Source organism: Pleurodeles waltl, chromosome 10, assembly GCF_031143425.1.
Source record: "Pleurodeles waltl isolate 20211129_DDA chromosome 10, aPleWal1.hap1.20221129, whole genome shotgun sequence".
Classification (NCBI taxonomy): domain Eukaryota; kingdom Metazoa; phylum Chordata; class Amphibia; order Caudata; family Salamandridae; genus Pleurodeles; species Pleurodeles waltl.
This window is the reverse complement of record NC_090449.1, coordinates 1,030,186,253-1,030,198,853: the sequence shown is the minus strand read 5'-3', so window position 1 is coordinate 1,030,198,853 and position 12,601 is coordinate 1,030,186,253. Positions and strand designations below refer to the sequence as shown.

Here is a 12,601-nt window from a genome sequence, read left to right as displayed (position 1 = left end):
CAATCTGCCACACTCTAATCCAATGCACCTCAGCCCACCCCACTCACATCCAATCAACCCCACAACAACACAATCCACCCGACTCCAATCCACTATAATATAATCTGCCCCACTCCAATCCAAAACATTCTGCCCACTCCAATCCAAAACAATTTGGCCCACTCCAATCCAAAACAATCTGGCCCACTCCAATTCAGCCTTTTCCAATCTGCACCATTCCAATCCAAAACAATTTGCCCTATTCCAATCTGTCCCACTCCAATCTGCCCACAGTCCAATCCAAAATAATCTGCCACACTCCAATCCAAAACAATCTATCCCACTACAATCTGCCCCAATCCAAAACAATCTGCCCCACTTCAGTTCAAAACAATCTACCCCATTCCAATCAAATTCACCCTGCCTCGGGCCGGCTTTAGCACCGGTGGCACCCTGTGCGACAATCAATTTTGGTACCGCCCGTGAACTCCTCTTCAGATTTCCACACTATCACCCAGCAAAAGTGCCCCTCATCTCTCCACAGTCCTCTCTCACATACATTTCTTTTGTTTTAAAGCTACGGTAAAGGCTAGTTTTACTATCCCCCCTCAGCTATTCGCATATAATACAGATGTGCTCTTTGCAGCAGGCATATTAACCCTCTGCATGACTTATAACGGGTCAAAACTGCCACTGGTCTGATCTGTCTCTGTCAGGAACATAAATCACAAGAGTTGTTTTGACATTTTTATTGTTGCCTGACTTCTGGTGTACATGGAACTTTCCCCGGGTGCTTTTACAGTGTAAGTTATTGCTAGACACAGCACCCGTCCCCTGAGGTCAGCGCCCCCCCTCCAGGTCAGCACCCACTGCGGCCGCACCAGTCACACACCCCTAAAGCTGGCCCTGGACCTGCCTTGCTCCAATCTGCCCCACTCTAACCTGCCCCACTACAATGCCAAACAATCCACTCCAATCAAAACAATCTGCCCCACTCCAATCCAATCCACCTCACCCCACACTAACCCACTCCACCCTAAGTTTCTCTAGGTAGGGGCAAGTTGGTCACCAATGGGCCCCAGGAGGAGAATGACACACACACACTAACTGTGGAAAAGTCCCTTATTTTCCTGGAAAAGCAAGCTAGGAAATGGTGCAGCATTCATAAACCAGAGCTGATGATCTACTAGTGAGGCAAAATCAGTTTATGAACCATGGCTCGAAGAAGATGTGGTTGATGAAGTTAGTGAACCACAGTGTGACCACTCTCACCAACATATACACCTTGTTCACGACAAGTAATGGTGCTGAAAATGCTTCTGCAGTGCAGATCAGAATTTTGCAGATATAATCTGAATTGTTTCAATATCTGTTCAGAGTAAGGTATCAGCATTCAAAGTGCAATTACCCTTTTCTGATTGCAGAATTTGCAGTTTTATCCAGGATATCTGTAGCAGGCTTAGCACAATAGCACACAAATAAATATCAGAGCCATAGCAGCAAGCAATTAGGCAGCTCTCCCAAGATAGCTTCCACATAGTAAAAGTAAATGCAAATGCTTTTAATATGCACCAGCAGCATGTTCAGTTAATTTGTGATTTCTTTTACATCCTCTAACATGTTTTGTCTCACTATGTATGCTTTTTCAAGGCTAATATGCAGAAACAATGATACAAGAAAGTTTCTATTTTGAAATAATACATGGGCAGATAAACATTGCCATGACATTGAAATATTAAAAACAGTTTCATATACTGCTTATCTCCCAATTCCATTTGAGGGTAGGGGTTTCTAACAGAAAATTGAGGTTTTAATATTCACTTTGAAAAACATAATTGCCAAAATATCAACTCCCACAATATGGTGGTCAATAAATGTAAATTTGCTATACTCAAGGGACATATACGTAGAGTTATGAATAGTAAATGTATACTTGCCTATATACTGACTTTCATGATAGGGAGGTAAATGATATTTTGAATATTATATTTTAATAGGCCATTAGTTCTTGAGGTCTGAAAGCTTTCAATCCAGCTTACTCGAGAATACTTTGCATTGGTGGAATGTTAAATGTATATTATTTGCAAAGATAGTAGTTACATGCTTTACTGAAATTACATTTCTGTGCAGTATCCCTTAATAAGGCATGGCCATTTCCTGGTGAAGGCTACTTACTTGCAATGTGATTGGTGTTGCATAAAGCTGGTTTTCAATGAACCCTACTGTGCAATTTTCTATTTTTTTATTTAGATTTACGTGTTTAAGAAACCAATATGTTCTCGGCTCTAATTCATTGTTAAGGATTTGTAAAGATGCAGATCTGCTATTGACCCTTTTCGGGTGGGAATTTTATTGTCTATAAATCTAACTCACAAAACAATTTCAGTTTTTAGTTCCTCCTTAATAACCACCCAAGCATGCTCCATCTAATACTAAGCACTAACTAGTTTGGCATAAAAGAAAGCAAAAGGAGTACCTATTGTAGTAAAACATTTCTGAATATGAAGATAACAAATGTACAAGATGGTTAATAAATCACAAATATATTATGTATATCCACATTTCAGTAGGCTTGGTCTAGCTTACTTAGAGTGGGCTAGGGCTTCTCTATAAACTCTTAATGAAAGAATAATCTGTTTTACAAGGTCAATAAAAAAGTATATTTCAAACATGTTGTGTGTCTCTGATGTAGCTTGAACTTGTATAATGCGTAATGCGAAAATACTCAAAATATCAAGATACAGTTATTGTGACTGAGGTGATGCCAAAAACAAATGGTCCAATTAGAGGAAAGCTGTCCTATTTGTGGAATTTCAAGAGCAGATCCATTATGGCTGTATTGTTCTATAGTACTTAGGTTTCTCTGTGTGTACCATGTCATGCTAGTGCCACTCACAATAATGCTAATTGGCAATATTATTAACATAAAAAGGAGGTTCAATATGTTATGAAAGCATTTTGGATCATTTAAGTATTGAGGATTTAATCCAATAATCTTGCATATTCATCACTACAGTCCTGTCCCCCTTTTCACGCTTTCATATAATAATAGGGCGGTGCCTTTTTAAAGTGTGGAAGGCCTTAGTTCATAACCACCCGGGATTTTGGAGGGATTTATGCTCATTCTCTTTTGTTTCAAGGACTTGGAAGTCTTTGTAATTGCTTCATAACGTAAATGTATGCCATATATTGATATGTTGGGTGTAAACTGATTAAAGTATAATGTAAAGTTCCTGGTCTAACTATAAAAGAGTGCAATCAGATCATAGTTTGTAAGATTTGTTTGCAGTCCCATCATTTGTAACTCAGAGCCTCTTATTTATAGGGCGACAAGGTGATGGGTCACATTGCTGGTTTGTCCTGTATGCTTCTCCAAAAAGGTTCACACATTGCCACATCACCCAACAATGACATGAGTTCTTGTTCTAGTTGCTAGTCTTTTTTCAAAGTCATAGCATTTCTGTGTATGTATACAAAAGTATTATAGATATCTTTCTACTGAGTCTTGGTCCAAATGAAAATGGTGGGACTATACTTTGCTACCTTAAGGTATTGCCACCTGTCACTGCAATGATATTTCATTTATTATTAATTTGAATATTAATTTGCAAATCCTTATGCTTTAAATATAATTTCCTAACTAGCTTTTTAGAGAAAGTAAAATACACTACTTCGAGTTCCATACATAGTATATGAAATTAGTTTGCCATTCCAGTGTCACAATGTTGTTAATCTGCACATGAATCATCATTTCAAACCAGTACCTAGTTTCCTTAACCTTGAAAAACACACACACATGAACTGGCAACACATGGCAAATGGAACATTGAAAATTCACAAGCAAATTGTCAAGACTGTTTATTCGTTAGTTAAACATGTGGGCCCACATCAGTTTGTTATAGTTTCTAAAATATCAGTATTGAACTTTCATCCCAGATTCATATTTCTGTACTGCTGTAAATAAGGGGGGCTTTGAGTTTTCCCAACTCACTCAATGAAAATGATAAAGAACATAAACATAGGAAAATAACAAAATGATAGTCTAAACATCAACCTGAGCATAAACTCGAGGTCAGAAGGCACAACTAGGCTCTGAACTCCAATGTATGTCAACCACTAAAAAAAGTAACATCTACATGCAACTACTGACTACATGGTGTCGCTTTGAGTGAGCGTGACTTCACTCCTTTTCACTGGTGCCCTGTCTTTAAGGCCAGTCTAATTTCCAGCAAGAATCAAGAGAGCAGTAATACTTTCCTTCCATTGCTAATATATGTAACCATCAGAAAATCCCCTGATTTATCCAAATTATCAAGAAAGGGCAGAGATCTCAGAAGGACAGCTTTTTGCACAGGAAGATGGCACACGATAAATTGGACTCGCCATTTAAATCAATTTAAGAAAGGATAGAGAAGCAATTTATAAGAAAAGGAAGCAGAGCTTGGGTCAAGAAGACAAGTGCTGAAGGGAGGCCAAGAAAGAGACATTTGCGTTTCAGGAAGGGTTTTGATTGAATTTTTGATTGAACTGGGGACAGGGTGCCCGCAGTGAAGAGAGATGAGTCTCCTACCTCTTTGACTTGATGGAGTCGGTCAGGATACGGGCTCTTGGCTCTCCGGGCAGCAGCGGGTGATTTATGATGGGTGATGGTGACAACGCTCGCCCCGCTGGGAGCCTGGTGTCTCTGGCTACCGGGAGATGCAGATATGGGTGTCCCATGAGGAAGCAAAGAGAAACTTCGGGTTCTTGAGGACGTCGAGCTCTAGAACAAGCAACAAAGTATTACCGTCTACCCCTGGGCTACATGGCTACGATTAACACCTCTTCTTCTAATAAGGGTCTGATCTCTCTCTCACCCATAACCCTGCAGCAATTCATAGTGCATGATGCTGCTACACTCTATACTACAGCCCACAGCTTACGGCTTCTAAAAACATCTATATTAACTGTAGCACCCATCATTTGTTTTGTTTTCCTATTTAGTACTTTGGAGCCTGTATTAGAACATATTAGCATCTGAGGGACAGAGCAGAATGTGGAAGATATAAACACATATGGAACACTAGCTAGTCTGTTTCTAGAAGTAGTTCTGTAAGAGAAATCTACTTAGTCCTGCAGGTGTCCTACAGGAGAGGACACCAAAGGATCAGAGTCCGAGGCTCATGTTGATGTATGGTCCTAAGGTTGATGTAAGTTTAACTGCCTATTGAATCACATAACACAAAAATGGGAGAGGAAAGACTGGCGATATGGTTCAGAAGCACAAACCTGAAGCCTAGGTACACAAAACAAAATATTTATTGATTCAACCAATACCTCTTCCCTGCTCCGCAACCTCCGTGGAATCATTTTGCAAAGAAAAACTGAAGGTAAAGTACAAAGAAAAACTGAAGGTAAAGTAAGCGCGTCACCTTCTTCCTTGGAGCTGAGAGAGGACTTAGCACTTTGGCAGGCCTCGAAAAATCATAACAATGTTACTAGACCTGCAGGTTGAGTAACTTGAATAATCTGTGCAACCATAACTGTAACGTACTTGACCAGTAAACAAGTCTCAAATTGTGTGATCCTAGTTAAATATTTTAGTTTAAAGGGTCAATGTTTTCTTCATTGTCACATGTGAGTGTACCTTCAACTATGTGAGCTTAGCATTTCTGCTGTACAAAAAAATCTTTTAGTTTGAATAAATACACTAGATGTTTGCTCCATGTATAAAAACAATCTAGCCCACATATAGGGAACACCTGCTCCATTACTTGCCACTTAGTTTACCAATAGCATTGCATCAGGGCAGGAGTGTTTCTCAGTTTATGTTTAAACACTCACTTTTAATAAATATATTTCTAAAGCATGTTGTGGTTACACACTGTCATTTACAGACAGAACATTTCGAAGAAATGCTCAAAAACCTTCCCACTAACTTGCAGCTTTATTAATAAAACTATATTATGTATTAACAATTTGTGAAAATTGGGTTTCAGAAAACATATTTATTCTTTGCACATAACCAAGTAAAGTGTTCTGATTTGTTTTCATCCTTTTACATTTTGTTTCATCACATAGAAGTACAAACAATGGGCTTTCACAACTACTGAAATATATTTTGGAAATGTTTGTGCAGTTGACTTAGCAATGTAAGTGTTGTGTTTTAGGAAAAACCTGACAAAATCCTGGATCTCTGCAATGAGAAGGAAAATTATTTTAAGACAACTGCTTTTTGACCTCTGTCTCTGAACACAGAGCAAATGTGACAAAACCAAGATTTAAAGGCATCTTCATTGCTCCTCCACTTTCTGACTGAACAGAACACCTGTACTTTGTCAATTTGTCAGAAGGGGAGAGTAGGTCCTAAAAATAGCTCGACCTGATAAAATAAGACTCGCCATGGCGAGTGGGTAAATAGATTTTTTTAAGCCTGTTTGGGAAGTATGTCTTCACTATTCACACTCTACCCTTCTCCTCACTGCATAATATGCCTTGATTCCATCTATGTTAGTATGTGACTCGATACAGCACTAAATAAAAAAACGGAGAAGTAGACAAAAGGAAGATTAAGCAAACATATGCTCCTCAAAGTGAGGATGATAGCTGTTGGAAATGTGCCTTCTCTACAGGGTCGCCCCCCTGTGCCTCTAGTGGTACCAAGGTGTAGCTAGGGCTTGTACATTAAGTGTTACAAGAGGACCTTAGCATCCATTGTACCATCCAGTACAGTGACAATGTAAACATGACTGCAGCCTTGCCACCAGTAGTATGGATGTGCACGTTTTAACTGAAAATTATGACTTGTCAAAATACCCTCTTTTGACAGGCCTAAACTTTCCTTTTCAAATATTTATAAGTCATCCCTAAGTAGGCTCTATTGCCCACAATGCAGGATGAATGGCATTTAAGGGGACTTGTAAAAGTTTTATGTTAAACATTTCCTTTCAGTGACTAACACCACAAAGGTATTTGCAATGTAGTAGGGTTGGCTGTTCCACAGGAAAGGACTGGAATATAATATAAGGTTTAATAAATGTTATCTCTGCCAAGGAAATGTATACAAATTTAATTTGGGGACTTTTATAAACATTTCTTACAACCCTAGTTCAATAGTGAAGACAGATTTGTAATAAATATTTTGGAAACATGAATTTTAGAAAGTTACATTTGCCCTGCCTGAGGTCCCTGGAAGCTAAACTTGCATTTTGCTCTCTCTCCTCTCGCAGCCCGTAGTAGCATATGAAATGTGTGAATGAGATGTAAACTCACTTCCAGGACAGGGACAAAAGGCCTTGTGTGTGGGGCCATGTTATTGTGCCCTTGACAGGGTGGACTCTGGGTTTTTGTCATTTTGTTTATTAATGTGTGACCTATTGTTCTAATTCATATTGGGATTTTTTATGGTTTTGCATTTCAACTTTATTTTGGTTATGCAGAAATAATTTACCAGTTGCCACTGAGTTAGGCCTGTGTGCTCTGAGCAATAACTACCAGGGGGGTGTCCTTAGATTTATTTAATGCCTTTAGTGGTTCTCCCTGACACAGACTGTGATTATTACTGAGGTGAGTGCTTAGTCCCCTTAACCAACAATCAGTTTTCTTACAGGATCATATACGCCAAAGCAGATGCTACACATGAGACAGCGGGGTCAAAGTTAAGTGGCCTGTGCCTTACAGGGGCAGGGGAAAATAAAGGTTTGTTACTTTCTAGTTAGGGAATTTCAAGTTCTGCCAAGCTCCAGAATCTGTCTCTCAAAATGGATTCCTTTTGGAAAAAAAGAGACAATCTCTGATGTTAGCAGCCATTTTGCACAGCCCTGGCAATTAGCACAAACGCTGTAGAAATTCCCGAAGCCGCCTCTTTAAACCCTCCTACCTTCAACAAACACACTTTTCAATTTCAGTCTGTGGGTGAGTAAAGTAAGCTGTTCTGCAAACAGGGATGAGTCAGTTAGTCTGGACTGAACCACCACATATTCATGCCTAGAGGCAAATGAGATTGCTGTTTCAACCTTCAGCCATTAGAACTGGTGCCTCGAGAACCTACATGGTTTGAGGTTTGTTATGTCCAGTCAAGAACATCATTTGAAGCTAAGAAGCTCTTCCCTCTCTGCAGCAGGATGGAGAACTTCTGCAGTGATGGGTAGCCCCACTACGCACCAGGTTAAGCTCCTGTCTGGTCTGCTTCATGGCGAGGCCTCAGAAAGGCCTAGTTGTGTAACAGTGCACCTTTATTGTTTACAAATAGAGGACATGTACTGGGGTCCTATTGGTTCCCATGGTCATGTGGTGTAGGTGACATCACTGTGACAGTCCAAGAAAGACAATGGTGTACCTGGGGTAATTACAGAGACCACAAGATGGCACTTTCTTCCCCTTCAGGGACCGGTTAGTCAGGATTGACTGAACATATACAAGCCTTCTGACAGTAGTCTGGGATTTTCTGAGAAGACATGCAGAGAGGGAAGACACGCTGCTGGTGTTTTTCTAGACAGACATAGGTTCTACTTGAGGTGCTGCTACATTGCTGGAGAGCATGAGGGAAGGATAGAACCTTACCACCCTGAAGTGATGCTTCTCCACCTGTAGACCCTCCAGTATAGGGGCCTCTGACTGGGCTGCCTCCCTCCTCCAGGATGAACGACCACTGCCTGCTTGTCCAGTGATTGCCAACTTGCCAACAGTTTCAGCTTAGACAAACTGTGTGCTAATAAAACACATTTCTACCTCTACAAGCCAGAAAATGTCTGCTGGAAAGATGGTAGGTGAGCTTCGCCAGGGCTATGGGCTATTTTGGGACTAGATCAGTCAATCAATCACATTAATACAGTGCTGCAAATCACCTGTGAGAGTCTTGAGGCGCTTACCAGGTGTTAGTGCCCAGTATGAGTTGTTAAGCTTGTTTTTGTTAATTGGTTTCTCTCTGGATAATCGCTGTATGTTGCTATTGGAACTGTTAAAGTCCCTGGTTTGGCCAACAGTACTAAGCCATCGCAATGGCTTTGTGTCAGTCATTAATAACTTCAAGTCAGCCAGTCAGCCTTGAAGCAAATTTTAGTGATACCACCAAGTCTGTCCCATCTGTGACCTAATTCATCTGCACTAGAATCCTGTACGTGGTAAATTCCTAGGCATAACCTTTCTCTGCACAAAAAGTAACTGAAATAAAGGGACAACAATACATCAAATTTCTCTGTTGTGGCAGATCATTAACTTTACAGGACATATGGCCCAAAAGACCATCTTGCCACGTGCTCCCGTATGGTACAGAGACCTCTAGTACCACGATTCTTCCTTACCAGTGTGAGTACTGTACAATCAAACAACACGTTGCTTTTAACAGGACCCAGCATCTGTGGGATTTCCACAGCACTCTCTATCCGTGGGTATGTGTAAACTTAACAGCAATAGCAATTTAATGGCCCAAACTCCATGTTGGCTGACAGACAAGGTAAATTTATAAATCTGTAAATATGCTACCTAACTCCATCCTCCAACCTGAGTAATAAATGATTGCTTTTTATGTTTACTGCTGGGAGTGTTGATTTGCAGGAATAGTGTTTGATGTTCTTCCATGCTTAGTTGTGCTGGTTATTTATAGTACTGGGTAACAGGAGTTGCAGATTCCCTGTTCAGAGCTCTTCCCCACTGTCTTGTCCCCTCTACAGGTGACCTATTGGTGGGGCAAATACACTCAATAACAAATATCAAAGGTGGGGAATCCCTATTTCTAAACACTCCCCTGTAGCTTCTTAATTGTATGCACCAGTTTCATAACCAGGATTCAAGACACTTTGGTAGCCATGTAGAGTTTGGCAGAGCCCCCGCTTCACTAAACTTCTGGTTCCCCTGCTGCATTCAGAGACGGGGAAGCACTGGCGGTCAGATGTATCAAAGGATTTTACCTGTTCTGTGTCTATAAGAAAACATCTTCGTACATGTGGCCGTAGGTTTCCAATGGGGAAGCCTCAGCTGGTCCTGCACTCAGAAATGAATCATGCAGTGGTTCATCCATCACAGGACTGTCAAGCAATCACAACTGATTTTCCCTGCCCAGTTCACCACTCAAGGCAAAGTGGACAAAGGCAGTGAAAACAAGCAATGGCCCTGACACCCTCTTGAAGAAAACTTCCTGCACATGTAGGTCATTGTTATTTTGTTTCTCAGAAACAAATCCCCATTATGGGGGTAGTTTTGAAAAGCAAAATGAATTGATCAACAGGTAGAAAAAACATGGTGGTTGCTTGGTGTTTGAGCTGTGCATATGTTTCATTAACAACACCTGCTGGTCCACTCTAGGCACAAAGACCTCAAAATATAGCAGGAGGTCCTCCAACAGAGAGGTTAAAGCCTGGGCCTCTGCTGACGTGGATGGCTGGATGACCAACAACCAGAAGATATGTGAGCCCATTTGTCCTTTCTGGGTTTATTTCTAGTAAAGTGGATTGGACTTGTGGGTGACCGCCACTTGTGGAACCACCAATCAACCCACTACAGATCCCTTATAAGAGACGTGGTCTTAGTAAAAAAGGACATGACCTAATACACATACAGTACAATCCTGTGCTTGATGAAGTTCTAAGCATAGTCTCCCTTTTAGAGAAAATAACAGAAACCAGAAGGCAACGAGATACTGATGCAAAAATTCCATTACTATATTCTTAAACTATCCATCCTCCTGTGATATCTCCATAGCTGCTGTATTTTAAAGCTTAGATATGAACATTTTGGAAAACAAAGCTGGACATTATCAGACTTTTATTTTAATACACTCCAATGTCAAGACACTTGTTCACCATCCTTCCTCCCACCACTTCCACTGGGCCCTGACTCAGCAGGAACCTGCTTTTCAGCATGTGCTTTTGACGTTGCTGAGTTCTTCCTTTATCTCCACTTGATACCTCTGCTTGATGATGGGCAACTCTACAGCCCACAAAGAGAGGCTCCTGCTTGGACCAAGCTCATTACCTCTGCTCGGTCTACTGTTGAGGGGTATTGGACCAGGGCTTAATTTGAGCCAGTGGTTTCCAGGGCTCAGCACTGTTACTTAATTGTCAACACAGAGACTTATGACAGTCTGCCACAGTGTGGCGCTGTCTATCTGATTTACATATGAGCACAACAACAGGTGTTTACTAATTCAAAATATTTTTAAAAGGACTCATATCTGCCACCCAAGTCAGTCTTATAGCTTTGGGGTCCTGGAGTAGCCTGAAGTGTCACACTTGTAAGAGTGTGACAGTTAGTAATTGGTGCTGTCATTGGTAGCACTGGCATAATTATCGTTGGTGCTAGCTGCAGAGCCCCCCTGGAGAGGGCCCTGGCACTTATTTATTTTTTACAAATTAAGCACTGCATTGGACCACTTATATTCCCATCACCATTGTGATACTGAACCTGCCTTTTGGCCTCTTTTTCTGCCCATCATTTGTAAGGTTGCTTAAAATAATCGCTGTTCTATAAAACAAAATAAATAAAGCTATTTACCAATAAACTACAATTCACGTGCCAACGTGCTGGCAAGGATTGCACAAAGGGATGCAGAATTTGTCTTCCCACATCCTTTGATGACTTAGTGGGTCAACAAATTGAGACCAGTGGCTAGTTCTGCACTCTTCACTTAAAAACAAAGCTGTTTCTGCAAGGGCCTGGAAAGAAAAAGGCTATATTAGGCAGGGGGCTGCAGCCATCTGTTTATCCATGAAATTAACTTCCGGCTACAATTATGGAAACATTAAAGTTATGACAGTTTAATCACATCGTCATCAGAGTGACTGCAGAGATCTCAGGGGGGGCCTTTCTTCATCTAGGTGGGTGGGGGTGTCACATCCCCTAAGAAGAGCATTCCCCCCATTATTAGATGCATCAAAGTGGTCAGAGTCACGTGATGCAGTGTCTATGCTTGGGGTTCATCCAGGAGCAACTGGAGGTGCATGCCCCCCTCAACCAATGATGCCTCGTTTAAACCAACTCCTTCACCCCCCTCAACCAATGATGCCTCGTTTAAACCAACTCCTTCACCCCCTTCAACCAATGATGCCTCGTTTAAACCAACTCCTTCACCCCCTTCAACCAATGATGCCTCGTTTAAACCAACTCCTTCACCCCCCTCAACCAATGATGCCTCGTTTAAACCAACTCCTTCACCCCCTCCCACACGCCACAGGGAAGGGGAAAGGAAGGCCTGGATCATCATCAGCTGCTGTGGAGAAACCTCATGTTTATCATCAAGTCTGCTGAGAGAGAAGAAGTTTTCACTTGTTTTATTTTTTGATCAGCTATTTTGAAGGTCACAGACACAAAATGTCAAAATATCTTAGCTGAGATGGGAACAGGAGGGTTGGATAACTACCAACGTTGCTCTGCTTGGCAACTCTTCTGCTTTATGGAAGGCGGTGGCGTGGGAGAACACGACAAAGTACACAGCATCTTCACTTGTCTTTTTATGTTTTTATAAGGAGGAACAAGGAATGTACGAAGAGCTTCCCAGATATATGTGCATTCTTCAAATGTCCATCTTTGAGAAAACAATCTTCTGTACTTGGCTTTGCTTTCTACCTCCCAGCCAGAGAAACAGCTTTTACAATTCTCATATTCAAATGTGCTAATTTTGAACTTGGAAGCTCAGATCTTGGTTTTA

The 12,601-nt window shown here is 41.1% G+C and overlaps 1 protein-coding gene across 2 annotated transcripts in view; it reads right to left on the bottom strand.

Annotated features, from left to right (window-relative positions):
* The window catches only part of OSBPL10 (oxysterol binding protein like 10), a 553,744-nt gene that overhangs the window by 258,514 nt on the left and 282,629 nt on the right, over positions 1-12,601 (bottom strand). Inside the window, exon 4 of one of the 2 annotated variants that reach the window (XM_069211998.1) lies at positions 4,550-4,741. The exons of the other annotated variant lie outside the window; for it this stretch is intronic. Coding sequence (XP_069068099.1) covers positions 4,550-4,741 — 192 coding nt within the window. The remainder of the gene's footprint in view (positions 1-4,549; positions 4,742-12,601) is intronic. 2 annotated transcript variants of the gene reach the window in all.